The sequence below is a fragment of the Pocillopora damicornis genome, chromosome 12 (genome assembly GCF_964200805.1).
Source record: "Pocillopora damicornis chromosome 12, jaPocDami1.2, whole genome shotgun sequence".
NCBI classification, from domain to species: domain Eukaryota; kingdom Metazoa; phylum Cnidaria; class Anthozoa; order Scleractinia; family Pocilloporidae; genus Pocillopora; species Pocillopora damicornis.
Window position 1 is genome coordinate 10,648,641 of NC_142681.1, and position 27,500 is coordinate 10,676,140.

Here is a 27,500-nt window from a genome sequence, read left to right on the forward strand (position 1 = left end):
TTTCCCTTTCTGATGATGAAAATGCAGAGGTATATTTTTTAATTTAGTTGGATTTACATTTACACATATATACTAGTTATGCAATACCTACAAACTACATATATCAATAAATATCTTAAGGATTACTTGTTATTTAATGATACACACTCATGTGTATCATTAAATAACAAAAGTAACTCTAGGCCAGTCTGCATACAATGAGTTTGCAGTCTGCACATAGTGTGTGAACCTCAAGTTGCAACTCTCAGTCTTTAAAGTTTACATGTTGCTTTGGATGTCCATTCATGTTGCACTTTAAGGATAATTGAAACAACCTACATGCCTTCCTTTAAGCTGTTTTAAGTCTTGTGGTGCTCAGTACATGTATATGTTACCTTAAAAAAATAAACTGTTTTAGGACTTTTAAATACTTTGGCTCACCCTTGGTGATTGCTACAGAATTAACTTGGCACTGTGACTTTTGCCTTGTGAGCTGAGAATCGCCAGCATCCACTCTCATTAGGAAAATTTTTTTGTAGTCCATTTAGTTTTGCTGGGTCTGTTGTTCAATTTAGGGTTGTACAATGTGTTTTAAGGTAAATAGCAAGATGCCTGGAGGCATCAATTTGGGATGGAATGCATTGGCCATTATCAACAGTCACTCTGATTTTACCTGTGAAAAAAGATATTTAATGCTAACACTTGAAAGTACAGGGATAAAATTTTAAAAAAAAGTTAAAAAAGGCAAAGTTTTAAAATGATTGGATCTAGCAACTGTTTTTTGAATGTTCAGTAATGTAAAATGGTTACTAGATAAACTGTTATATAGCTTATCTGAGGATGAATTGAAATAGAGTGATCGTAACAAAAATCTTCAAACAAATTACTGGCACAATTTCAGGAAAGTTTGCTGATTGCTTTGTACAGTGACTGGAGAGACCAGAGAGACTCAATTAGTTAAGTTCTTTCAAGGTTAAAACCATTTAATACTATGCTTGGCTTTGAGATCTGTAGTTGCAAACTTTATAAAATTTTAGATTGGCTCTTTCCAAAAGATTCTTCAAGTGATTGAATGCCTATAATTCTGATGACTAATATTACTGGTTGTGATCATGTTGGGTTTTCCAAGTCTTTTCTATGGGAAATGTGGCTTTATTAACTGAATGCATTGTGAAAATTTTGCACTACATGGGAAATTTGGCTTACCCTTCCAACCAACAGGAACCCCACTGGAAAGATCTTGTTGATGGTTATCATGTTCTCACTCAGAAAGAACTTCAGAAGTTTCCTCAGTCATCCAAGTCAGTAGGAATTTTTTTTTTGTAATGTTATAGTGATCATTTTTCATCAGATGAATGACTTAATTGTAAACTGTGTGCAGAGTGACTGTGAGAGAGATGGGACCTCCAGCAAACCAGGATGGCAACGGCAACCAGGACATGGCAAAACAGAAGATCTAATGGGCAGAATAAGAGCTTAGGATTTTCATCGCAACCGCCTAATGTCCCCACTCATGTTTAAACACTGAAATGTTTATCACTCATCTTAATTTCATTTGTTAATTCTATGAAAGGGTGAATGTAGTTAGTTCTTATGGTTACTCACTTTTTTTTTCTTTTAATCAACAGATTTGGTTTCTCCTGTAGAGTCATGTTCCTGAATGGAAAGTATTATAATCCATGGCTTCTAGAAAGGTAACATCCTTTTTTTCACCATATGTTTGTAGTATCTCCTCAGTTTATCAAAAGTTTTAAATAGAATGAAACTGCATAGCGCTCTTTCTAAATCAGGCAAAGTTTAACCTATATACCTAGGCATTCACCCTTGCATAGTTGCCACAGCCGTGGCTTTCTGATATTCCTTGACTTTTCTCTGAAAAATGTAGAATATCCCTGATCAACTAAATTAATATTTGCACATATGAACCCTGATAATGGTGTCCAACCTCCCTACATAGCCATCTTCTTTATCCATGCTCTAAGCAAGTCACATGCTTATTTATTGTCTTGAAAACCCAACATCAGTTTGCATTTCAATTTGATTTTACAATATTCTACCAAACCAACGCGTTTCATGCATGGAAATGTACCATAGATATTGAAATTTGAAATAAACATAATGATTGGACAAAATTTCATTCACAAACCAAGTCGAACTTGCTTTACGACAGGAAACAATATCAACTGAAAAAAGTGACATATCGCTCATCAAGAAGAGGCTCTGGACAAGATTTAATTGTGATTGTACTTTTCCCTGACTTGATCAAAGATCAGTGCAAACTTTCCCTGACTCAAAAGTTTTTCCTTGACTTTTGGCAACCATGCCATTGTGTGGGAAATGCCCAGATGACAGGTTAACAGAGATTGACCAAATTTTTGGAAAAAGTGTGGCAATAAGTGATCGAAAAGCACAATTTGCATCCTAATGCTAACAACTACACTATATAAAGTATCTGTTATTTTCAAGCTAACAGGGGGTAGTAAGGTGAGCAACTTTCTTATCATCAGTACTCATTCCCTGTGAGACCATGTAAAGTAAATTAATCAGCTTTAATTGTCTGGAATCTAAGCTTTGGCATCTTGGTGAAGCAGGTTACTGAGTTCACTGAGTATCGGCCAAAGTTAACTGTAATTTGATCAAAGGCTTCCATGAGCTAAAAGACATTTAAAAAGTTTGTTATTTTGCTGTTGCAAAGTCGATCAAATCTTAGGTTTTCGTAATACTGCAACCCAAACATTTCGCGCAGGTTGTGTAGTGTTCTAATTTTCGAATCGAAATCTTCCTATCAAGTGCTGACTCAAATCCTTTTGAATTCGACTAGCAGAAAGTTTATCAATATTTTCAGTTCGGAAATGCATTCTTGCCGTTCTACAGTAATCGTAACACAGCAGCAAGAGTTAACAATCGCCTCCGGTGAATATAAGTATACAGTTTGTAAGAAAAGGTTGACCTTTTAACCATTACCGGAAGTAGTGAATTTGGCACATGCAAATTACAAAGATGACAGTATAAGACCAAGAATACATGATTTCTTTTTCACAAATTGATCCAACCGCCTGACTTTGAAAGTCACAGAATACAGTTTCGCAAACGTTATGCACCTGCCATACAGAATCAGGCATTGATAGAGGATGGAGTGACGCAATTCTGTCTGATATTGATAATCGTTGCCTCACAACACATCATTTGCAAGCATTTTAAAATCAGAGTCTGACAGAAGAGTTGTATCCAGTTGCTTATTTAGCAAACTCTTGGTTGCTATGAACAGCCTTCTTATCGGCCCCTTTATCGTCAATGAACTGGTTGTGATAGAATGGATGTGTCTTGTTCATCAAATGCACAAAGTGATCTCTTTCTCTTTCATACCGCACTAGATCTTCGCACAATCTCGTACTGACATCTCATACTCTTTTCAGCCCTTCGTCTTACTTGCTTAGCTATTGGGATATCTTCATTAAACTGAGCGGGTGCACGAGGCCGGATAGTAATATCACAAACTTTAACAGTTTTAAAAAGATTCATTACGAGAAATGTTTTCCTCCTCAGAAAAAGTTGAATTCAACCTGAGTAACGTTCGTAAATGTAATAAAACCCTTTTTGTTTTGCCATGTTAATTACACCGGTTACCAACCTTCAGTTGTGAAGATGTGAATGGAATGTCCTCTGAGTACAGGGAAGATGTCAGTGGTAGTTAATAAATTTTTATAAAACAAAAATTATGACTGCATTATTATGTATTCGTCCAGGTTCAAGCATCTGGGTGGTGACATTATCAAGAAAACGCTAGATTCACTGAAAGAGGTGAGACATCTATACAATGTGGCAATAAGTATGGTTGGTTAACTCTGCTGAATTATATCCATGCATATGTTCTTCCATCAGCTGAAAATGCCAGTTTTACACCATTGTTGATGTTTGGTTAATGTGTGGACCTTTTTGGATCAACTGCACGTTAAAAATAAATACGATATTATAGCTTGCAGGTGTCTATGATGTTGTTGTGAATTGCTCTGGGATGAGAGCAAAAGAATTGGTGAATGACTTTTCCATGGATCCTGTGAGAGGTCAAGTATTGAGAGTAAGTCATTGTCTCATGGCAAACCTCAAATTGTGTTTGAAAATCCTAATTAAATTCCAAAAGCATTGATAGCGCTCCTTTCGGAAATTCCAAGTACTAATAGCTGTGATAGCGAAGGAATTCTGTATGAATAGAGCTTTCTTGCTCCTTGATTTCTCACATAGTCATGCTCTTAATCAGGGAGCCCAATCACATCTAATGAACTGTCATTAAATGCCACATCTAATGAACGCTCACGACAACCTTCAGTGATACATTTTTGTCCGCATGAAGAGAAGACTGTAGAAACAGCTGATAATACGTTCCTTCGTGGTACTGTATTTGAATAATGTGTGAAAAAATATCCCTTGTCCGCCAATTCTAGGTGTATGCACCATGGATAAAAGAAGCTTATGCACAGGATACCAAGCACCTTCATAAACAGGAGAGATACTGTTATATTCTTCCACAGTAAGGCGGAGTAGAATGTTTTTAGGCCTTGACTCATTAGGAGTTTTTTTAGATGGAACTTCGTTTTTTAATCTACTCATTCATTTGTCATCATCGTATTTGCATTCCTTATAATTGAATATTGAAGATAAAGCGAGGAGAAGAAAATGAGGGTTGCCCAATACACACAAATAGATTGCATCGGAAAATGTATGTTAATGCTTCTATGTGATGTATATTCACTTACAATTTTATGTAAAATGGTCGGATCTTTGCAGCTATGAACTCAACGAAGTTCTAAGGCCTGAAAAAGAATTCAGGCCTGTACGTGATAAATCAATGTCTAACTCACCTTCTCAGCCACGATGATTCCATTACGAAATTTTATGGTCATGAAAAGTCTATCCACACTAGGTCCAAGAGTTTTCACCAATTAAGAAAACCTGCAACGTCCAGCAAAGAAGGCTTCTTTAGAAGCCAAAGGATATCAATCAATTGCGGATACAGGGGTAATTCAGGGGGTCCAAACCTTCTCCTTTCCCTCATCATTTGTCCTCTTTACTAACTGTCTAACCCCTAAATTCTTGCTATGACAAGATTGCATGTTATTATATCGCTGGCAGCACCCGTAGGTAATATGAATTGAATCCTGTGTTTTGATTGGCTTCCCGAGCAGGCAAGATGGGCTCATCTTACACGCTCGTGATTGCCCGCTGTGGTCCCGCGTACGAGAAAAAATTGACTTGGTACTTACTTAGTAATTTTTGGACAGCGTCAGCAATTGAGACTCAAAAAGCGGCAGAAGACAGTCAAAATAAAGAAAATATAAACGCCTCGTGGTTTTATTGTGCTAAACAAGGTTTGCTTTCTTTCCCGGCTCTGGTTTCTTGATGAGAAATCCTTCCTTGACCAAGCCTATTCGGTCAAAATGGCAGGAGAGTAGCCTCATCTTTTTTTTTTTTCGCATTTTTTTGGATCTCGACATAAAAATGCAAAGGCGAATTCGGCCAGTATCCAGCCATTTTGACCAAACACGCTTGGTCAATAAGGCATATTCACTACTCAATATGGGGTGTTTACAATTAACTTTCTTGAAACATTTCTTAGCTTTTTTAGGCTACAGTGTAAAAGAGTTAGTGCATTCTGAATCAAAGTTTAGAATACCGTTTAAAAACTTCCAGGATTCACTCTTAATTCCAATATGAAAACAACAATTTGGTAACATACAAACATTCTTTTTTTATATTTTTCGCTGAAAAATAACACATGACCACGCTAGCAAAATATTAATGGCTTGCATTTCTCTTCTTGCAATTGCAAACGATCTCTTCGGGTTTTGGTTTTGCTCTAACTTAAAAGTGTCGCTGTTGTCGTATTTCTGCATTTAACAAACAAATGTGCTTGACTTCTGGAAAACGAAAAGACCGCGCGTGAATCAAGTAGTCTCGGGTCTCGGAATGAAAAAAAATTATACAAATGAAATAGACTCCCCCTCTATTTATGTTGTTCGTAACATCTACTTTCACGAGACGCCTGTTTTAAATTGATAGTAGTTTAGTTTAATGAAAACGTTGTCTTCAGTAGCGGAATCTGTACTAGACATTTTGGAATTTTCATTTAAACCAGAGTTAGAAGGGAACTAATAACTCTGTACCAATCTGTTTTTTGAAAGGATGAAATTTACACCGTAATTCAATAGTTCTTGTGCTTACCACCTCCCACCCCCCGTTTTTTTTGGTATAATTTCAAGCACGAGAGGTAATCACCTTTTGTTGAAAGTGTTTTATTTTTCCTTTGCGAGTGATGTAGTGTAATTAATTCTCACTTGTAAATCTGTGTTTTGCACAAATTTTGGTGGATGAAATAGATGATAAACCCTGCACAGTTATTCTCGTAGATTGCATGCGTAATTATAGTTGCCTAGTCTTATTTTCCGCCTACCTTGAATCCGCCTTTTAACAGATGAAAAGAGTAACAAAAAAGAAAAGAAATTTCTTTTCACACATAAACAATTGATTTCAGGAAAACAAAGATTGCGTGATAAGAAACACTTATAGCTCTGAAGCAACCTTTACCGAATCGGTCTCCTCAGAGAAAACGTAAATCACATCACCAACGACTACAACGCATGCATAAGTGATGAACAAACCAAAATATAGGCATGCTTGCATGCAAGAGATATTTTCTTAGCTGGGTAGGTCGAGATGGGACACTTTGTGTTCGTAACGTTTTCATAACTTTCAAAAGAACGAAAATATCGCATTCACTTCAAGAGAAAGAGAAAAACGTAATTTATCTAAACTCGCATAGGTATGTTGTTGTGGTCTATTGTCTAAATACTTCTGAGAAAAAAATAAGTTACATATGAGCAAAAATTAAAATGCATCGGTGCTACGCCAACTGCATTCTCCTTCGCAGCCGTTGTTTGGTCTCGTCTATTCCCTTTGGAAAGAGAGCCGTTGCGTGACGAGACCAAATAACGGTTGCGAAACTCGGACTACACTTACAGCCGTTCCTCCAACGAGAAAGAAAATCAAAATTATTTGTCCACAGTTAGTCGCCTCAAAATTATAATTCCATGTAATTTTACTGCGAAAAGCAAACTGAAACTGTTGTATCTTCAATAGACCCTAACCAAAGACATTGCGATCTCGTATAAGGGAAGATGCACTGAGCAAGAGAAAAGGATCCTATTCAGAGAGGACTCCTTGATTGTTTGTTGCCTCTGTGGACTTTACCCTTTGTGTGTGAAATACGTGATAATCTGCAGGTTGTTAACAAAGAATTAACGCGCGATTGGGTTAATTCCAAGGTAGCTGATAGTGAATTTTATTCGCAGAAAAAGTTAAAACGCTACTATCAGTAGCATAAAGTTTCATGTCAATTTTTTTTCAGTGGTATTGGATAATGCGACTAGAATACGTGATAAAATGCAGGTTGTTTACAAGGAAAGGCATGTGATGGAGCGAAGTCTAACGTGGCAAGATAGGATTTGATTGGTTGAATACAATTCAAGCGCGTGAAAAATTGCGTAATGTTCATGTAGTGCAATGATTGGGTATGTTCTGATTGAAGTTTGAACGTTGTTTTCATATTACTTGATGGAATGGAAGTTGTTTGGCGTGTTCGTTGTGAGAAAAGGAGTTGAAAAACACGTTTTAACTTAAAAATGACACAACAATGAATGCCAACCTTTCTTATCCCGATAAATCTTGACTTCACTCGACGAGGCTCTTGCAAAGGCCACAATCATAATACTTATCAAATGAGCCCAGCCCTCTGATTCCATGACATAAGTTACGAGAATACAATACCCAAACACCGTGATTGGTGCATGATATCCAAATGCTGTGATGTGGTTGATGCGAGATACATACCCTGATGCGGTAATCTGATTGGTGCGAGATACATACCCTAATGCGGCGATCTGATTGGCGGGAGCTACATAACACTCTACATGCCAGCAGAGAGTTACCTTTTTTGTAGATTATAAAACTAAAAAAACCGGCAAATTTAGAAACACGGTTGAATAAGCTGCAAGGTTCTTACTCAAAACGGCTACATAACTTGGCTTTTTATCATTAAATCTTCTACATCTACAATACACATCAGAATATAGTTGCCATATGAAACGTTATACGGCAACTGACCTAATGATCGTCTACCAAATGTTGACGTAGACGTGGAAATGTGGAGTAAAGTACCAGTTATCCCGAATGTAGGATTATTTAGCTATAATTGTAGAATGAACTCAAACAACGTCATTAAACCCGTTAAAATTATACCATCTTCGAATTGGCTATATTAATCAGAGCAGCCCTACAAATACTTATACCGCGCTTTCAAGAAAAATAATCCAAAATAGACTTTCATCGTTTTGTAAAATACCAATTATTTCAGATTTCACATCCCTTAAAGATGCATTCTTTGTGAAATCGACCGCTGTAGAAGACAAACATTTGAAGTCCTTTTTTTTCCGTTTTGGATTTTGGGTTTTTTATGCAATACCTTCCATTTGGCAGCATGGGAGGAGTAACTCGATGGCAAATTTCCAATTCTCGATCTGCTCGACATATCGATTGTAATAAAATAATAGGAATGCAAAAAAATGCCGACATTCTTTAAGAGGGTGATCTCTGGTGACTAACATTGTGCCATTTGATTTTTGTTTTTGCCGGCTTAGTTCCCCTCGAAAAGGAAAAAAATAAAATGGGTTTCACTTCCATCGAATTCAACATCTCACAACCTCGTTTCATGCCTTTGAGAAAAAGACATATTTCACGCATACTGCACATGTCTGTGCAAAGCGCTGTTTCGCTTAATCGATTGAAGAACACGATATATTTCACGTGATCCGCCCTGGAAATACGTTGTTTTGCTTCGTGGCTTTAAAGCGAGGCATATTTCACGTATGCTACATTTGTCTGTGTTGAGCGCTGTTTCGCTCAAAGACTTGAGAAACTAGGTGTATTTCAAGTCATCCGCGCTTACCATGAGTTGTTGCTCTTCATTGCTGTAAGAACGAGGCATATTTCACATGTACTGCGCTTGTCTGAGTTTAGGATTTCCACTAGATTTCTAGTCATTCCGATGGACACGGCTGTTTCACTCAAACGCTTGAGAAACAAGTTATATTTCAAGTCATCTGTGCTTGAAATGAGTTGTTTCACTTCATGGCTTTACGAACGAGGCATACTTTGCATATACTGTATTCGTCTGTGTTGAGCGCTCTTCTCTTGAGAAGCGAGGTATATTTTAAGTCATCCGCGCTTGAGATGAGCTGTTGCGCTTCATTACTGTAATGACGAGGCATACTCCACATATCCTGCAATTGTCTGAGTTTAGGTTTACCACTAGGCTTCTGGTTATTCCGATGGGCTCTTTTGGATTCCGTTAGACTCCATCGGCTTCCATCGGACAACATTTCTGCCCTCCGTGATGTTTATCTGACTTCCGGTAACACACCTTCCGTTGGAAGGTGTCACGAATATAATTTTGCCTATTCCATCGCAAAACCACGTTTTATATCAGAATCCATTGGTGTGTATCGGACATATGAAGAAAATTAGAGAGATTTAAGCAGCTATTGATTTTGAAACCTACCTTTGCCATTCTCTCCCCAGAGCAAATGGTGAAGTTGTTCTTGGAGGGACTGGGTATCATCATAACTCAGACACAAGAATAAGTGCCGATGATACGCGACACATTCTGGAAGTGACAAGAGAACTAGTACCTAGTCTCGCTGTGAGTTAATCATTTAATACTGAGACTCTTTTGCCATATGTCAAATCTAAAGGAAGTTTTTTGTCAAATTTCCAAATGCAGAAGAAGAAGTTGAAAATATCTTAGTCTGTGGAGTGTATGGAATAGAGAAGTGTTGGAGCAGAGATCAATTATTTGATATTATTGAGCAAGTTATTGATACTTTCGAATAGGAATTCTTTGTTATTTGGTTTAGTGTGCGATTCGGCAATTAAATTTTGATGTCCTTCCGCAAGTGGAAACGGATACTTGCGGTGACGACTCCGAACTCTTTCTCAAGACAAAAATGTTTTTATCTTTGTTATCTTAATGAGAATTTAAGCCCATGGCACAGAAGAAAAACCCTGTGAAACCTTGGGCCTATACGTTGTACTTCATCGAGAAGACTTGATGGCTCTACAATTGTGAGGGCTTATGTCACCAGAAGAGTGACCGATGAAACAAACAATCCGACCTTTATTTTAGTTCTTTTTAACAAGGTCGAATACGATAAATTTTGAGCTCGGTCATCGAATTGAGAGAGATTTTGTTTTTATTAGGGTAGGACAAAGACAAAATTCATTCTCCATAGAGGACTTGACCCTCAGGAATTGGGATTTGGTAGTTTGAAGTTCTGTCGATGAGCATCAGAGAATTCGATAGTTCGCGAGGTCGTTGTATACTAAGTTAATATTTGACGAACCTCCTGCCCTCCGATAAGATCATCAATTTAGCAAGTGTCAGGAGCTTGAGGACCATATGACTGACTGGGTGAAAATGCCAATTCGCGTTGGTGTGTACATTAAAAAAATGGGGAAATTTCAACCTTTTTTCAGCCGGATCAATTCAGCTATCAGTCAGGGTTACCTAACAAGGAGGGCCGGCCGGCTTGACAACGTTCTTCATGCGAACGCTGGGAAAGATTTGACTGCAAAAGGGTTACCCATCGGAGTAATTTAACCCGTGTTAAAAGTTTGATTTTTTTTTCTCTTTTAGCGAGCTCCAGTGTTGGAGGCGTGGGTTGGACTACGACCTGGTCGACCCACTGTCAGGCTTGAAAAGGAAGTTATGAAATTTAACAGCAATCTTGGAAATAAAAAAACCCTGAAAGTAAGCTTGGAACTTATCATTAGACAGTATGTTTCGATAGTGTGGTAACAGTAACAATGTCATCATTCTATTATGTTCAGTTTCCACTGGGTGTCCACACAAACTCGTTCTTTTTGCTATGTATTGTATAACTTTGACCGTTACTATGGATGGTATTTTGTTTCGAAGTTATGACATGATATGCTTGCGGGTTATTGCTAGGTATATTGCAATCCTTTCTGCTCTTTAAACATTTCTGCCAAACACATTACGGTTTTGTCCTTGTGTATCTCAGACACACCAACATGCGCTTAACAATCACGCATGGATGAGCGCCCTAAAAGCCCACATATATGAGTCATGAAAAAGTTTTGTTCATATGTGATTGCTTCGTGCATGAGCAATAAATTGTATCATGTGCAGGAAACTACCTCATACACGAGAAAGGTAAAAAGTAACTCCGAATCACGACTTTCCTGTTCACACTTGAAGTCAATCTCTAATTGTGAAGCAAGTCAACTTCCCATTTCACACAGCATTCTGATAACTGAATTATACATTCTTTGTAACTGAAAAAATCGTATTCCATCCGAGAATACAGGACAATTACGTAATTATCACTGTGACTGTGCATCGAAGAGCATAGAACGTCATGAAACTTCTAAAGCACCTCATGAACTTATCAGTTACACGATGTTGGGATGTAATGCTCGCAGTCTAATAGAAGACAATTCACAGATTGCAATAAATAATTTGTTGGAGAACTTTGAACAACCACGGCTGTGAGAAACATGAATGAGAAGGAAACCAACCTGACAAAAAGGGCCATTCAGTTCGATTTCTTTAGAGTTACTTAGAAACTTTCTCGTGCATGAGGTAGTGCAGGCATACGTGGTGATCCGTTGCTTTATATCATTGCGGCATATTAGTGTAACGCAGCAATAATGTACAACGTGACTAACCGGATAGCCACCTTCATGTATGAACGCCAGAACAGTGCTCCTCCTCTCGAGTGTTAGTCGCACTTCTTGTTCTTCTTATGCTTAGGTCTGCTCTACTGAAAAATGTCCAACTACGTCTGCAGTGCAAGCTAGTTTGTGATAGCCAGTTATAAACTAAGTTTTTCTTTGTGGTTTATTGGTTTTTTGCTGTTTGTAGGTTGTCCATAATTATGGTCACGGTGGTGGAGGACTCACAGTACACTGGGGTTGTGCCAAAGACTGTACTGACTTAGTGCTTCAATTTCTCGCAGAGGGGCACAAAGCAAAACTTTGAAAGTCAAAGATTTTGAAGTTAAAGTACCTTCGTCTACATCTCATCGATAATCATCATATTACAAACATTCAGAATAAAAAGCTCCCTCCACAAGTGAAAACTATGTGACACTCAAAAATTGATTTATTTTGACAGCTGACTGAGAGATTAATTTGGGTACTGAATGATGTTCAAAATGATGTATCAGGCTTATAGGTTACAGATTAGGAGTCTAGTCATCTCAAACCGCTCGGACACCATCAACTAATAGTTCAGGATGGAGACATTGAAACGAGTTTCGGAAGTAGTACGTGTTTGCATTTGTTTACCTCATGTCACTGTCAGTCCCTCTAACAAAATAAATGAAACATCTAAACCTAGCCTCAGTTTTCTCGGTCATTTATTTGATTTCTCACTGGCTCCTCGCATGATGTTTTCGTTTAAAGTAAGTGGTAGTTTTAATATAATTTTTTTTCTTTGCTTTCACGACATTTATTCGTAAATAGTCCAACCAAAGAAGGAAGGTTTCATGGTCCACGCCTTGATACCCGAAATGAAGGGAGTGTGGTATAGCTGGAACTCGATATAATTAGAATCTTCCGCGTAATACCTTTTACCCCGCAGTGGACGGGGCCTCAGTATCCCTATTGGTGAACGATGAGCCGCAAGATAGGAGTAGGTCTGAACTTTTCCTTTTTCTTTTTTCGAAGAGTTTGGAGTTGACAGTTTGTCTTTGAGGATTGGTTGCGTACTTTGAGTGAAATAAAGTACGAGGTGTTGCTCGGAAACGGAAGGTGCCTCTTGGTAGGGACGAGCCCCAGGCCACGTGGTGCAAGGTTTAGGTACAGAGCACCTCGGATTTAGGATTGGGCGGGATTCCGGGAATTTTGACTGCTTGCTCACGGCTGAAGTCGACGATCGCTTTCTTGTCATCGTTTTCGTGATGTGCTCTTAACATTCCTGAACACCTTCAACACTGATCTCCTCAGCGCTCCCCAAAAGTCTTGTTTGAAGAATGAGTAAAGTAAAGGGTTTACCACCGAAGTAAGGTATCTCACAATTAGGATGACGTGTGCAGCCGCCTCCATATCAGCATAATTTAGCGTAATCAAACGTTGACCAACTAAAGAGAAAAGTAGGCGCAAGGTAAACCACGGCAGCCAACACATGGCGAAAACGATTGCCATGGTAGCAAAAACTGTAAAGCACTTGTATTCGTTCCTCCTCTTTTTTTGTGTTTTAAATCTCTGTCGGTTGTTTTGATTGGCGTTCCTATCGCGGACTTTCCTAAATATGGTAACATACGCACAAATGATGAAAGTGTATAGAGCCGCGAAGATCGTAAGCAGGCAGAAGATGTTAAATGAGGTCTCTAAGACTAATCCGATGGGATTCTTACCTAATCTCAAGGAAAACCAGCCAATTGGTGCGGCCGCTAACAACGCTGATGATAGCCAAGCTCCCGCAATAGCCAAAAACACTGTCTTCTTCTTGATCACGTGGTACTTGAGAGGACGCAAGATAGCCATGTACTTCTCAGCGGTTATCAGGAAAATGTGACAAGCGGCTGCAATGGCGACGAAATTGTGTGAGACTTCCATGGCACAAACAAAGCTAGCATATTGAGTTTGGTCCACCACTGGAATAAAGATCACAATGAAAAGAGGAATGTTTAAAGAACCGTTCATAAAATCGCAAATCGCCAAGCTAAACAGCAGATAGTCCGAAGCTTTTCGTAATTCTGGTTTGGAACAGAAGAGAATGAATACCACAATATTTGTCAGAATGATGAATAAGCTGATCGGAAGAAGTTGTGGTAAAACTTCCTGCTTTCGCTGCTCATGCAGCAGTTGATCCTTTGTGGTGTTAGTTATTCCTTGTGAAGACATCTTGTCCTGTTCACGGAAAAGATATATCTCCTTCTTCCAGCGATTGTTTGATGAATTCAAGTAGATTTGGGGTTTTTGTTCATTAGCCTTATCGTTACCAGCACCTGCTTGCTCCTCAGGTCACTGGAAAGACAAAGTTTTGCTTTCTGTTGCTTGTAATGCTGGAAAAGAGGAAATGAATAATTGAAAACTAAACCGGCCTCGTCGTCAGGGAGCAGGCAGTTGACGGATGTCATCACAGTCTTACGAAAGCTTTCGATTTTAAGTTTCAATTAATATGACTTGCCTCCGAAAACAGCCGTAGCGTAACTTATATACTATGACGTCGTCCCTCCAGGCGGAGTTACTGATTTTTGACCACATTTTCCCGAGAAAACCTAAATATTAAATATTTAAACACTAATGTGTTGCTGTTATCATCAGTATTCCCAAGTCAGGCGGGCTTCATTAAAAAAATATTACAGAACTCAACACATCACAATTCTTTTAAACGTCCTACGTTTTTCAAAACCCTTAGTGCTAATTAAAAAACACTCTAACTCTAGTGTTCTTCAGAAATAATCCATAAAAATTCTTCGCAAAACACAGGCGCTATCAAAAAAAAAAAAAAAATGCCTGAAATAAGGAACAAAATATGATGTGTTCATCAGAGTTTCATCCATTTATGTGCTGACGTCTCATTCACAACAAGCAGTTTTTCAAAAGACGTCTAACACTCAAGTGAAACTCTTTCACTTTTCTTGAAACGAAGGAAAGAGAAAATTGCCAGAAGCATTTATTGAGTAAGTGCTTTGATGACGTTTGCGTCTCGACTCTCGTAGTTCTTGTACTGAAACACGAAAACACGCATTTAATGATGACTCACCCGTTAACTATGGTATTTATGTGTTTGTTTTTTACCTTTTTTTATCACTTTGTCTTCTTATAAGTCATTTCATATTATCTCAAACCGTATGGTTTTAAAGTGCCCTCTGAGCGCGCAAATAAAAGGCTACTTTTGCCCGCAGTCAGTTTAATTTTTTTCTTTTTGTAAACAAGTGAAAATGGAAAGGAATAAAGTAAAGAGCTCATAGCACTTCAAAGGGCACATTATGTTCCAAGGTAATACACTGTTGAAAGACTAAATCACAAACTCACCTAAAACTACTCACACATAATTAGATAAAATTACCGGCGTTCAAAATTTTCCTCGAGAGATGGCATAGTCATTGTTGAGACATGATCTTTAATTAATGTAGCGCTGAGTAAACATCAGAATGAAATCTTAACCATTCCGCCATTTTGTCGACACGTTGAGTGACTTCTGCCGGCATTACATTTGTCAAACCAACTGTCCTACTTTAATAATTGACGGGCATTTGCTGTGTTATCCCAATTAACTTTGGGAAAATGAGTTCCCTTGACCACAAGAGATTGAATTGCACGAGGAGTAATTTCTCCTACTAAGATCTTTGGATTGAAATACAAATTATTCTAACGTTGTATTTATTAGTTTTGAGAACAGTCAGATATAATAATCGTTCATGTGGAATAAAGGAAGAGAGTAATATACAAGCCCTTTATAACCTAAGAGCCAACTGTGGACTGAATATTGTATTACTAAGAAATCTGCTTATTAAATAGTAGACTTACCATGAAAAAACTGATTGGTCGTGAGCATTCAATCATTATTTATTAGCATGTGAAATGACATGACAAAATCAATGCCTGCAGCGGATATTAAGTTCATGTTTGGTAGTTTTCAAGCCCCTCATTCGTGTATTTGTCTAAAAGTTTTGTAAACCCAGGGGGAGTGCAGATTGCTTAAAAATGGTATGTTAAAACAATTATTGAATTCGGTTTTCGCATGATATCAACATGATTTTCCTCGTGTCTATGTTATCTGCCTCATCTTCAGCTTCCGCAGTTATCTCGGACCCTAAGCTAGGTTTTGATAATTCATGATATTGTCAACCTCATCATATAATAGACCTTTTTAGCTTCATACGTCCTAGATCGGTTACCCGGTCCGAAATGGGTTAACAACAGTCGCGGCCATAACAATCTAACTGCAAAGCGTAAGAATGGTCTACTACCGCTGCGCTGTAACTGCCACAAATTTCCGCAAATTCGGATTTGTATTTTCTTATATATGCTAAGGATCCTAAGCTTCAGAATTTAAGTATCCATGCTATATTTCTTCAACTACGAGCCGCACGAATTTGTGTTTAGATCTGCATGAGCAAATGGTCAGAAAAATAATGTCGTCTTGTCTCGATTTTAAAAGGTGTTTTTGGGTTTCTTTTAAAACATATGTGGAACTTTAGGATAAAAAAGATGAAAATTAATAATTAAAGTAACTTCCAGTACCAAAATGTGTTCGGAAGATTTCGAAGACGAAGATTTTATTTTGTAGACAGCCGAAATAGGAGATGGAAAGATGGTGCCTGTCCTTCATTGTCTCTATAGTCAACCAGTGGCTATTTCAAAAAGGAATAGTGTTTCGTTTCCGGCACGATAATGTTAGGCATGACTGTCAGAGATCAGGAAAATTAAGAAAAAAAAATTGATTTCTTAAAGGCGTGGGAAAAGTCTGGGAATTTCTCTTTTTGAGTTAGGTAGAATCTAAATCTTTAAAAGAAGTCAGATAGAGGTGAAATTCTAAGTAAATATGAAGTTGTTCATCTTTTCTCGGCCATTTTCTTGATGACAGATGGTGACACTTTCCTCTTTGATTATTAACATTACATAGAACAGTTGACAGGTTCCTTACTACTATATCCTTTCCCTAATGTTGAAGTTTGTTTTTGAATGAAATCATGCATTTTCCTTTTCCTCTGTCCATTTCACGGGCATGAAAGATTTTCGATTAGTAGAATTAGCTGATGCTGAGTTTCCAAGATCAATACTTTTTCAGTTTTACCTTGAGGAATTTTCAATTCATGTATACCATATGTGCCTTGCTGAGAGTTTTAATTAACGGGTAGAAAGGGTAGCTATGAGGAGAGGTTCGAGGTCATCATCAGGATTCTCTCGTGAAATTGTTACTTTAATTGGTCAGGAAAACTGACCATAAAGCTAAAAAGGTCTATTGCTTGTTAACTGTTCAGAAATGCCCCAAAACGGTACTACACGTAATGTGAGAAAAATTTGATTTAAATGATACAAAATCTTGGTAACAGTGGGACCTCTACCAGATATTTTAAAACCCTATGTGTGAGACAAAAAAAGAAAAAAGAAAGCTAAAACCGAAATAAAATTCTCAAGTAATCGAACCAAACTTTCAAATTCAATGGCCGGAGGCGTTAGTCTTATTTTGCGGATAAATTAGAGTTTCAAGGAGACGTGTTTATGATATTTCGTTTGACGGAATCGAGTCATGCTGAATATCTACTTAAACTAATATGCCAAAAGCAGCTACAGCAACAACAAGGGCAACAAAACTTTGTACACAGACATCCCAAAAAGATTGGTCTTTAAATCATGTAATCTTATAAAAACAATTAGAATGTTCTAATGCTAACATTAGAAAAAAAAAAAGTTGCTTCTTAGGGTTGTTAATGCCGATTTTTTATAGTTCAATAAGGACACGTAATGTTTACTAGTTACACTATAAAACACGTCAGTCTCTAAAAAAAACCAACGGAAATCAGTTTGGAAATGCTCGAAGTGGGGATGATTTTCGAATTTAGCTCTTCCAAAAATTAGCGTGGTGATTTGCTTTACGTTGAAAAGGTAGAATGATAATCAGTTCTGCGCGCGGTTTATTTCGCTACAAAACGCAGTGCATCCTGTGTTTGTAATTTAGTGTAAAACAACCTCAGAAAAAAAGAGAAAAATTCATCCATATTTACAGTTTCTCCTGTCCAGGCTATGCTCCACACAAAACAAATCTTAAAATGGTAGACTATGATAAAGTAACCCTCGCCCTTAACAGTCATGCGGAAACGACTTTTTAACTGTACTCTTTACTTTCGTCATGTGACACCAGAGGTTAATAAAGTCTGTTAATACGCTAACTTGCAACTTTAATTTCAATAGTCCAGTGGTTTTTTACAGACTTTTTTAGTATGCTTTAAGTAAATTTCGTCTCAAATAACTACCCTCTAACCTATATAATCAATGCTAGAAAGAATAAGATACGGAATAATATTTATGCAGACAATTATTGTAAACTTTAGCCAATAACATCTCTGGTTCAGCAAATCATCTGAACTACTAATCCTTTCTGCATCGTACTTGCTTTTGCTCTGTAACTACCTGTTCACCTAAAATGAGGACAATAACAATTAATGATTAAGAGTTCTGCTGAATCGGTACTCTTACGAAAAGGGTTTTTTTTTTTGTTAAATATGTAACTGACAGTTAGATTAGGGCCCATGTTGATGTTGTAAAACTGAACTTCAACAGCCCCTAACCCTTAAACTTCCCAAAGGGACAAATATTTAAAGTGTCCTTTCCATTACAAGTAAACGAGTGTAGCTAGACTATGTAAACACTGCGAAATCACTCGAGTATCCTATAGTTTTGTGTTAATTTAGAAATGCTTTAGGTTTGTGGGGTTGAAATTATCTTAAATTTAGCGTGAAAAGTTTGACGTCATTATTAAACTTTGCTACCCTGCATTTCATTGAATGCAAATTTTTATTTAAAGAGCAACGTCTCCACGTCAAGAACAGGGTATAGTTTGGGTAAACGGTGATGGAACCCAATATTTGAATTGTTGTAGGGTTTAATTGGGTCACTAACATTGAGACTGGGTACAAATTTTAGTCGCATAAACTAAAAAATTAAGTTGAATTGAGGAATTCAGGTATAGGCAGAGTTAAGAAAATATTATTTGACTCAAACTTCGTCCTCTTCAGTATTCCCAAGACCTGTCAAGCAGTAAATGAAAACCAAGCCAATATCTATTTACTATACCTGTTGTGCGGTGTATTTTTCGGAGTGCTGATTCGCTTTGAAAGGCTCTTACTGGGTATACTGATGGCCCCTGGTCGATAGGCTTTTTAATATCTCGTCCAAGGCTAAAATGTCCCAATACTATTTTCCTGGTCGTTAAGGTACACAACACGAAGAAAATTAGGCAAGCGACTCGTTCTTTGATGTTTTTCATTGTAAACTGCGAGAAATCAAGTTCAGCAGAATAGTCAGTGAGAATAAGAAAAACTATTTGAGTTCCCAACTACATGTAGGGAGAGCCCTGCCTGGCCTAGGGATGGAAAATGATAGTTATGGAAATGTGTCCTAAATGCAGACTTGAGAGATGAAGAATGTGGGAGTTTGTCAAGATGACCATACGTAGAGCAGTGCACTAACGAAAGTGTCTCTAAATGCAGCTTGGACAGTAGCAATCATTCTGGATAGCTTTTGAGCGCTATTTTAAATCTACACAAGTTTTAAGTTACCTACCTTTAACGCAAGTGTATCTTCAAAGTGTCAAAATTATGATGCAGCTCAACAAATCTTTCTTGCGAGATTTTATACCCATTCCTTTTCGGTATAATTTTCTTTTTTCATCTTTCCTTCTACATTGTTAACTGTTTTTGTCGAAATGTTTACTCTGAGCTTAAGTTGGCACATTTAATTTCATACCCCACTTGATTTTTGCAATCGGAAATTAATTTTACAATTATTAAAGGTGACTCTATATTGAAGATTGTTTTACAAAGGTGGAACCTCTTTCCCGATATTGGTGTTTACTCAGAAATAATAACTGGAACGGCTGTAATTAAAGAATTAAAAGGAAATTATTCTCGGATTTCAAGTAAGAAATCCCAGTTATTTATCAAGACGAAGAAAAACTAATCAGGATGAAGAAGATTTCATTTTGAAGAGGTAATTCTGGTATGGATATGAATAGGATATAAGCATATTTTAGCAATCGACATAATCAGTAATATTCAGGTGAAAGTCATCTCTTCCTCTCATCATTTTATTATCATTTAGACTTGTATTTATCAATACGTAATTTCATAATTTGGTTCTGTTCTCATAAAGTAGTTTAGGTTCCCCCAAAATTGTGCGGCTTCAAGGTTCAATCTGCGCTACTGCGGATTTTAGCTTCAATTTCAAATCCACGTCTCTTGTTTGAGAAACGTTCTTAAGCACAGACGTTTTCAGTTTGAAAATATTTCCTCTTTTCCTTTCTGGTTAGAGTGCACCACTTTGGCAAAGAGGGAATTTCCAAGGGGCGGTATCGGAAGTGAACTGAAAAGATAAAAACCGAAAACCGATACTTGAATTCGGGTTTTTTGATGGATTGTACTGATTTGTATTTGCACATCGATTTACAAAAGCGGAGCCTGCAAAATCAAAATTGTTAATTGGACGTTTCGGAACTTTTTGGGGGATCATCTACCTGGTTTCCTTCTAGTTTTGTTTTTTCCTTTTCCTTTAAAGTTCTTCTCCCTCTCTATTTTTGAATTTTCTCATTTGAAATAGGTCTTGATTTTGATTGTGATAAGTAACGGTTATAACAAGAAGAAATGGTTATAACAGCATGCGGCCTTACACAAGCGTTAACACCTCGTTTCAGTCTGTTTTCTGACGCTCTTTGTATTTCCTTCTCACGTTGCTCTTCGCTAGATGTTCGCCTTTTTACTTATGCCTCTTCTTGATCTCTTTTGCTTTCTTCTCGCCGTATTCTGCCTACTTTGGCGTCCTTTCTAAATTTCTCTTATTTTTTTCTCGACTCGCTTTACGCCTTTTACTTCTTGCTTTTTTTGATCGCTCTGTCTATTTCTTTCCAGTCTATTTTCACTCAAAACCCTGTCTCCACGAACTTGAATTATAATTGTCAAGGAGCCAGACCCAACAAAAACTGGTTTCGTTCAACCCACCCGACAGAAAAGGTTTGACAGCTGATTCTGATAGACCAATACCTGCTCTTTAATATAAAATACCATGTAGTCCCGAATTGTGGTACCGCTAACGAGATAAATGGGGTTTTACACCATGATATAGCACTCAGCATGGAAACGAAGCTCAAACAGAAATTGACCTCAAATTTCATCTTCTTCCACCGAAGTGCCCCAAACCCTTCTTGAAAAATGATGAGCATGTACCTGCCTACAATTTGACTGCTCACATGGTACGACAGCATGTCACGTGACTGTCACATGACCATTTTTTTCTTCGAAAAGCAGTCTCCTTTGTCGATCCTGACATGTTTCAAATCCTGCTGAGACTAGGGTAAAGGTCTTATTCAGGCTTCTCATCTTATGTAGCAACAGAGAAATCATTGCAAAATACTGGTCCTGCTACAAGTGTCCTTGACTAAAGTATAGGTCTGCTCTCTATCTTCTTCTGATGATGATTTGTTCGGCGATGAATTCTCGCTATCTATTGAAGATCAATACTGTGATCCTGAACGTTTCGTCGACCTGGTTCTTGGTTTAAAGGGTCTCTGAATTGGTCACTGGAATATTTTGCATTTTGAAGCAATTTACTCACAATATATGGAGGCTAAAGTGTTTGGAGATTTTAATACCAACTAAATTCAAGTGAACATTTAGTCGTCAAATTAGTGATACTCTAAGCTACTCATCCACCAAACAACACGCCCAATTAGTGATACTGTTTGTATTTTGTATTTTCAAATGATCCCGACAGAGTCCAAAACATCTTAATAAAGGATATTGGACTCAGTGATCGTGCCCCAGTTTTTGGTATTCGTCTTTACGAACGCAGTGAGTCACTCAGACCTCGCAACAAAGCTCCCACCATCAATTATCGTTATATGAAAATTTAGATGAAAACAAATTTTGATCTATTGTTCCTGAGGTCCACAGGGACAACATTTTTGTTTTGTAGGATATCTAGGTCCTTTGTGTCAAAAACGTGTAGCGCAGGAGATTGAGGCACCTTAGACGTCAACAGCTAAGATGCAGGGACTCATTTCTTAAGGAAGCAAGGCAATCGAATAATACTGGCGACTGGAACATGTATAAATCTGCAAGTAGTCAATACAATAAAGATCACAAAACAGGAGTCTTACAAAGTTGGCTGGTGATAGGAACATGAGAGCTCAAACAAAAGACGAATAGGAATAAAAATATGCGATAATAATTTCAAATAACGTTTCAATGACTTGGTCATCATTTTCAGATTCTAAAAGTCAGATTCCTACAAGATCTTTAAATACTAAGACTGAGTGACAAACTCTCATTGCATGTCGTCAATAACTATACAATGTTGAAAGTAGAGAGTGTTAATTTAGCACTAAATAGTTTCTCTTGATTGAGTCAAGCTGAGTGTTCAGTCTAGGTTTCTTTTCTTAGATGAAGAGTATTCAAATTGCCCACGACTTTCCTTAAGGATGGTAAATTGTTCGCGTAGATATTTGTTCCTCTGATTGTGGGCGCCAATAGTTGAGTGTTTGTGTTCACCAATGCGTTGGAAGGGGAGTCGGGGTAAAGCCAACATAATCCACATCACACAGATCACATTTAAATTTGTACACAACGCATTGTACATCTATTAATGGTGGTTTGGCTTCTGCTACTTTGATGTCGTCGGCAATTTTCTTGCTTGTGAAAACTGGGCGCAGATCGCTGTTTATTTTCTTTCCAAGATTGAACGGCTATCCTTATACAACCTCGGCTGATCTTTGTTTCTTGAATGGCAGAATAATCCAGACGAGTGCATTTGCCTGAACATTGCGAAGTTGTTGTTGGTTTCACGACTCGATAAATCTTACTATGGCGGAATTAATGAGCTTCTATGGGTACTTCAGTTTCAAAAAGATCCCTCGCAAGCTGTCATATTCTTCACCAACGTGGTGATAATGAGAGACAGTGGACACGGTTTAAAACAGTCATTAGAAGGGTTTGTTGCTAAAGGGAATCAAAATGACTTTGATAGAGAAGGCCTTCATTTGCTGCGGACACATGCTTTTAGCCGTTTTCCATTTTTTTTTTAGCTCCATTCCGATGAAAGGTAGTTTCTATGGTGAAGCTGATTACAGAGACTCTATGGAGAGCGAGGTCTATTACGTAGCTCTTATATGATACGCGTCCTCTACACTGTTTGTATCAGCAGGTGACAATGGCGTCGTGTTTGTAAATAGAATGAAACAGTTGATGTTTTGTAGCCACTTCTAGAAGCTCAACATGGTCTTTCTGGGTGATGTGAAGGTTTTGTGGTTTCATTGATCCGATTCCAGGTGAAGGCCTTGTTCGCGAGAATCTGGATCTTTTCTTCTAGGGGCATGTTCGTGAACAACGCTAACAACTCGCACAATATCAAAATATCGGCCTCGTTGAAATCCACCTCGCGGTTCTCTTCAGAAAACTGAAATACTTCAGAGTAGGTATGTTTGTTAACAGGCAGGGGTTTTATTTTCTCGTCAAACCATTTAGCAAGGGTGTAGCTGGTTATATGTCCCTGTGGAATTTTGTTTCATCGTTGATAGACGTTTCACTAACCAACCGAACGAAGTCAAATTTGTTCATGACGACAATTTCTGAACCTTTGTCCGGTTCCGAGATTACAATGCCATCTCGTTTCTTCTGTTGGTCAATGTTAAGACCTCGGCACAGTACGAGGTTCTGGAAGGAAGCTGGTTGATAAGATGATTTGTTGAGAATACGTTCATCGACTTCAATATCCGCGCTTCTTCTGATACTGCCTCTTGTGGAGGACCATTGTTTTCAGAATGTATAAGTAACGGAAGAATAAACACTCCCGACGAATTTCATGGTAGATTTCATTGATTTGCTTCTTCAGGGCCACATCTTGCCACGATTTCATGCGTAGTACCTCCTGGATGACATTTTCAGAAAATTGCTTCGAGGACTACCTCCACTTATTTGCCTCTGCTTCATTGATCTTGGTGAACGTTGGAATAAGACCAAAATCCTGGCAACGCAGTTAAGTTGTTTGGCGCTATCGGTTCACTAGCTGATGAAAGTTTCAAGTTTCCATGTTTAGGAAGCAGTTTTAATATTTTCCAGAGGTTTTTCAGCGAATTAAAGGCCTGTTGTATAATTATAGCTGGTAATATTTATTTCGATTGTGAGAACTCAACTTTTAATTCCTTAAAGACACTATTAAACCACACCACGACAAAAATAACAAAATCGAAAGACAACAACATCGAAACGTGTGCACTGATTCAAACACCGTCAAGCTATCCTTTGTAAATCTTTTATAAACCTTTTATGAATCTTAGTATTCAAACAATTGCGTAATTCAACCTATGGGGTGCAATGTGATTTTAACAAACACCTACCTACCTGCCTACCTACCAATTTTGTTTAGTCGCGGTACGCTCCTTTCCTTTTGTGTAATTGCTTAGGTAATTATAGAGATGCACGTGCTATGATTGGTCGAAGATGGCGTCATATCTGAAGAAGAGATAAACGCAATAAAAGAAAATTCAGTACCGCAGAATAAATCAAAGTGCTCTGTGAGCAAACTCGTGAATTGACACATGATTTTTTAGATTATGTTCAATGTTATCTGGTTTAGGGAATTTTGTGGTTGATTGTCATATCTAGAGTACAAGCAGTAGTTCAGTGTTCGCTAATGTCGCAAAGAAACAAAGTAACGTTGGGATAAGAAGGCATTACAATTGAAATGATCAGCTATTACATTTTACAAGGTGGATGATGTCATGTGTTTTAAACGTCTATCATTTTTGTTTCTGGTTCAAAAGAAAAGGTTGGAAGTAAATGTGGGTGAAAAGTGAAATTTACTGTCTTTCGTTGTAAATATTAGAAAATCAAGGCAATACTGTCTTAATGAAAACATCAAATGAGACAAACGGGAACGAGTTTTGAGTGATATATCTAAGCCAAGCCTGCCACCGTCATTTTTGATCTCCGCCTGGGTAGATTTAAGTCACGTGCTAGGCAACGTATAATCAATAACAAGATAGAATTTCATTTCAGGCCTATTTATCAATTTTGTGGTGTGTAACTTTCGCATTTTAGTACGTTGTATGTATGTTGAATCTTCAAATTGTCTTGAAACTTAAAAGAAAATTGTTCTTTAAAAATTCACTGAAAATCAGTAGCTAAAATTGTTTTTTTAGGTGTTATTTGATTTTCGTGTTAACTTGTTATTTCGTCAGTCGCCGGCATCTTCTGTTGCTTCACACAGGAAAAACACACGCGGCGAAACGTAATGATCAATTTTGTCCTCAATCTCACGCTATAACAGAAAAAGTTGTGAACATCTGTAAACTCCGAGCTCTTAGCAGTAAGTGATATTTTCAATGAATCTTCGGATTGTTTTCAGGTTCAAGGATTGTAAATTACAATTTTATGAAAAACGAAGGTTGTTCTGTTATTTCAGTGTGAATCCTTGCATGCCTGCCAGTCGCTAGCGCCGCTTGTTGAAACTAAAACGAAAAAAAAAACTCTTTTAAGATTATCATTGGCTTCTTTTTCACCCCACCACTATTCTTAGCAACAAAGGTCGCCATTTCGTCTGTTTATTGCTCGCCAAAAACTATCAAATGCACTCAAAAGCCTAAAATCTAAAAAAAGTTTACAGGAATCGACCAATCGAGCGAGCGAGCGAATTCTATTCCCCACATCATATCTATAACTCGCTCTTGCGCATGCGCGCAATTCACGAGTTAAAAAGACGCTACTAAGTTTGACGTAACACTTTTCAAAGGTAAGATATGAAGTTTATCGTTTTTGAAATTAGTTAACCCAGTCAAATGCTTGAGGAAATTGATTACCCATCTCGATAAGAGTAATCAAAACGATTGTAACTGGATATGCGCAATGCTTTCTCTGCCTATAGAATGGTTTCAACAACAAAACGAATTTACCACAGAATTCGAAAGTATGGAAGTACTACAAATGAATAAATGTTTGCGGAAGTCTTACGTCTCCGTGAGAAGAAAAGACACCAATTTTACCAAAAAAAGACAAACTAGCTTGTTGTCAGTGCAAGCGGCCCTCGACCGTAATCTAAAGTCATTACCGCTGCGCAAAAAATTTTCCCTTTGCGATAACCGTTAATTCAGTATAGCTAATAAAACGCTAAATTCTTACCTGAAGCAACATACCACAGACGGAAAAATAGTTAGCTCAGTCCACAATAAATATGGAACCACTGTGGCCTGACCTCTTGCAGTCTTGAAGCTGTATTTCAGCCATCTAAATCCAAACTCAGATCTGTTATTTCAAAGGATGAAAGATCTACAAGAAGCTCAATCCCACTGCCTAAAACACCTGGTACGAAGAACGACGACTCGGTCATGAAACCCTGGAAAATATGCGACGAAAGATGACAGAAAACGCAAGAATCGTTCCTTAGAAATAGAAAACAAGGCACAGAAATAGAAATAATTCATCATACATTAAGATGTTTTAAATATTGACCGGAAAGGCGCGCCATAAACCACACGACATTGAGCGCTTAGTCCGCCATTTGCTATGCCATCTAGATACGTGGAATTTCCATTGTGGTTTATCATCCAAGTGCATCCGAGCGATTTGAAAACATTGTGGTCTTGAATTTTAAGTGGCAGTCTTCTGAAATCATCAGTGGTTTATTCCGGGTAGTTGAATAGTGGTTTCTATAGCAATTCTCTCAAGACACTTTTTTTGGAACGGGGACCGTCGACCACGTCTCGCGCTCCAACAGGTGGAGCCACGGAGCAGACGGAAAACATCAACCTGTAAAATGACAGGAAGAATAGTCCTAGCGTCAAAGGTCTGACTATAGCCAATTTCCAGAGATTTTGGTGCATCAAAGCGTCGACTAGCTTTGCGAGAGGTCCAGGTAACAAGAAGCAAGTGACTAATGAAAACTTGAGGTATTGACGGGCCTGCAGACCCCCTGCCATCCACGTGCGTTTTTTAACTTCTGCCTTCAGAGATCAGCTCTGACCAAATATATTTTCATGACTTTCCTTTACGATGTGATTAAGTTCGTTGGTTTTGATTAAGGCACCATTTTGCCATTTATTACATACATTTTGAAATCACTGGTGGTCCCTGTAATCTGATTGGCTCTAATTGGTGCGATTTACTCACGAATCGCACCATTTTTTATCATATCATTTTCCCAGCCAGTGAGGAGGCTACACTAAAAACAAAACAACCAATCAAATTTCAAAGCTTGTATAAAGTAACCAATCTAATTGCAGGAAAGTGAAAGACAAAGAGTATCATGTGGCAAATTTTGCAACCTTTGTTTCCAAAACTCTTGTTTCCCCCCCCCCCCCTCCCCAAAAAAGGATGAATTTAATTTCAAACTAGCTCAGTATTGCATCAAAAAAATATTTAAACTGACCAAGTGCTGTATTTAATAGTGCCGTGCAACTTTGGTCTGAAATCACACTTGTGATTTCAGCCCAAATTGCACTCCACTCAGTTCAATTACCATTATTAGTATATTCTTAAGGTTAAGAAAAGCCGGATGATATGGGGTCACACGAGACAATATTTTTTATGTGTGCTATTTTCTTAGTTTTTAAGTGACCCTTCCCTACCGGAGCAGATAACTCCACACATATATTTCTCCAGTACTTCGTCGGATGTGTTATATTCCCTAAGCGTATTTTGAAACTTTGTAAGTTCTCATCGGACATGGAA

The 27,500-nt window shown here is 37.8% G+C and overlaps 2 protein-coding genes and 2 long non-coding RNA genes across 4 annotated transcripts in view; 2 read left to right on the forward strand and 2 right to left on the reverse strand.

Annotated features, from left to right (window-relative positions):
• LOC149036432 (D-aspartate oxidase-like) overlaps positions 1 to 12,450 on the forward strand; it is a 14,120-nt gene extending 1,670 nt beyond the window's left edge. The window contains exons 2-10 of the mRNA XM_089190652.1: positions 1 to 29; positions 1,201 to 1,280; positions 1,608 to 1,673; positions 3,726 to 3,780; positions 3,956 to 4,057; positions 4,422 to 4,507; positions 9,610 to 9,730; positions 10,724 to 10,837; positions 11,975 to 12,450. The exon at positions 1 to 29 is cut by the window's left edge and continues 92 nt beyond it. Coding sequence (XP_089046778.1) covers positions 1 to 29; positions 1,201 to 1,280; positions 1,608 to 1,673; positions 3,726 to 3,780; positions 3,956 to 4,057; positions 4,422 to 4,507; positions 9,610 to 9,730; positions 10,724 to 10,837; positions 11,975 to 12,091 — 770 coding nt within the window. The 3' untranslated portion in view covers positions 12,092 to 12,450. The remainder of the gene's footprint in view (positions 30 to 1,200; positions 1,281 to 1,607; positions 1,674 to 3,725; positions 3,781 to 3,955; positions 4,058 to 4,421; positions 4,508 to 9,609; positions 9,731 to 10,723; positions 10,838 to 11,974) is intronic.
• Positions 12,449 to 14,352, reverse strand: LOC113684645 (octopamine receptor beta-2R-like). Its single transcript, XM_089190653.1, has one exon. The coding sequence runs from the start codon at positions 13,957 to 13,959 to the stop codon at positions 13,000 to 13,002; it is 960 nt and encodes a 319-aa protein (XP_089046779.1). The 5' UTR covers positions 13,960 to 14,352; the 3' UTR covers positions 12,449 to 12,999.
• Positions 14,353 to 17,949: 3,597 nt separating this feature from the next.
• LOC149036433 (uncharacterized) lies at positions 17,950 to 23,671 on the reverse strand. Its single transcript, XR_016182015.1, has 2 exons — positions 18,862 to 23,671; positions 17,950 to 18,206 (listed from the first exon to the last, which is right to left on the reverse strand). It is a non-coding gene; the product is annotated as an uncharacterized LOC149036433 (long non-coding RNA).
• Positions 23,114 to 24,034, forward strand: LOC149036434 (uncharacterized). Its single transcript, XR_016182016.1, has 2 exons — positions 23,114 to 23,251; positions 23,668 to 24,034. It is a non-coding gene; the product is annotated as an uncharacterized LOC149036434 (long non-coding RNA).
• Positions 24,035 to 27,500: the final 3,466 nt, after the last annotated feature.

Bases quoted from the DNA above. Each gene is read 5' to 3' on its own strand.
- LOC113684645 (XM_089190653.1), bottom strand. From the start codon at position 13,959: ATGTCTTCACAAGGAATAACTAACACCACAAAGGATCAACTGCTGCAT.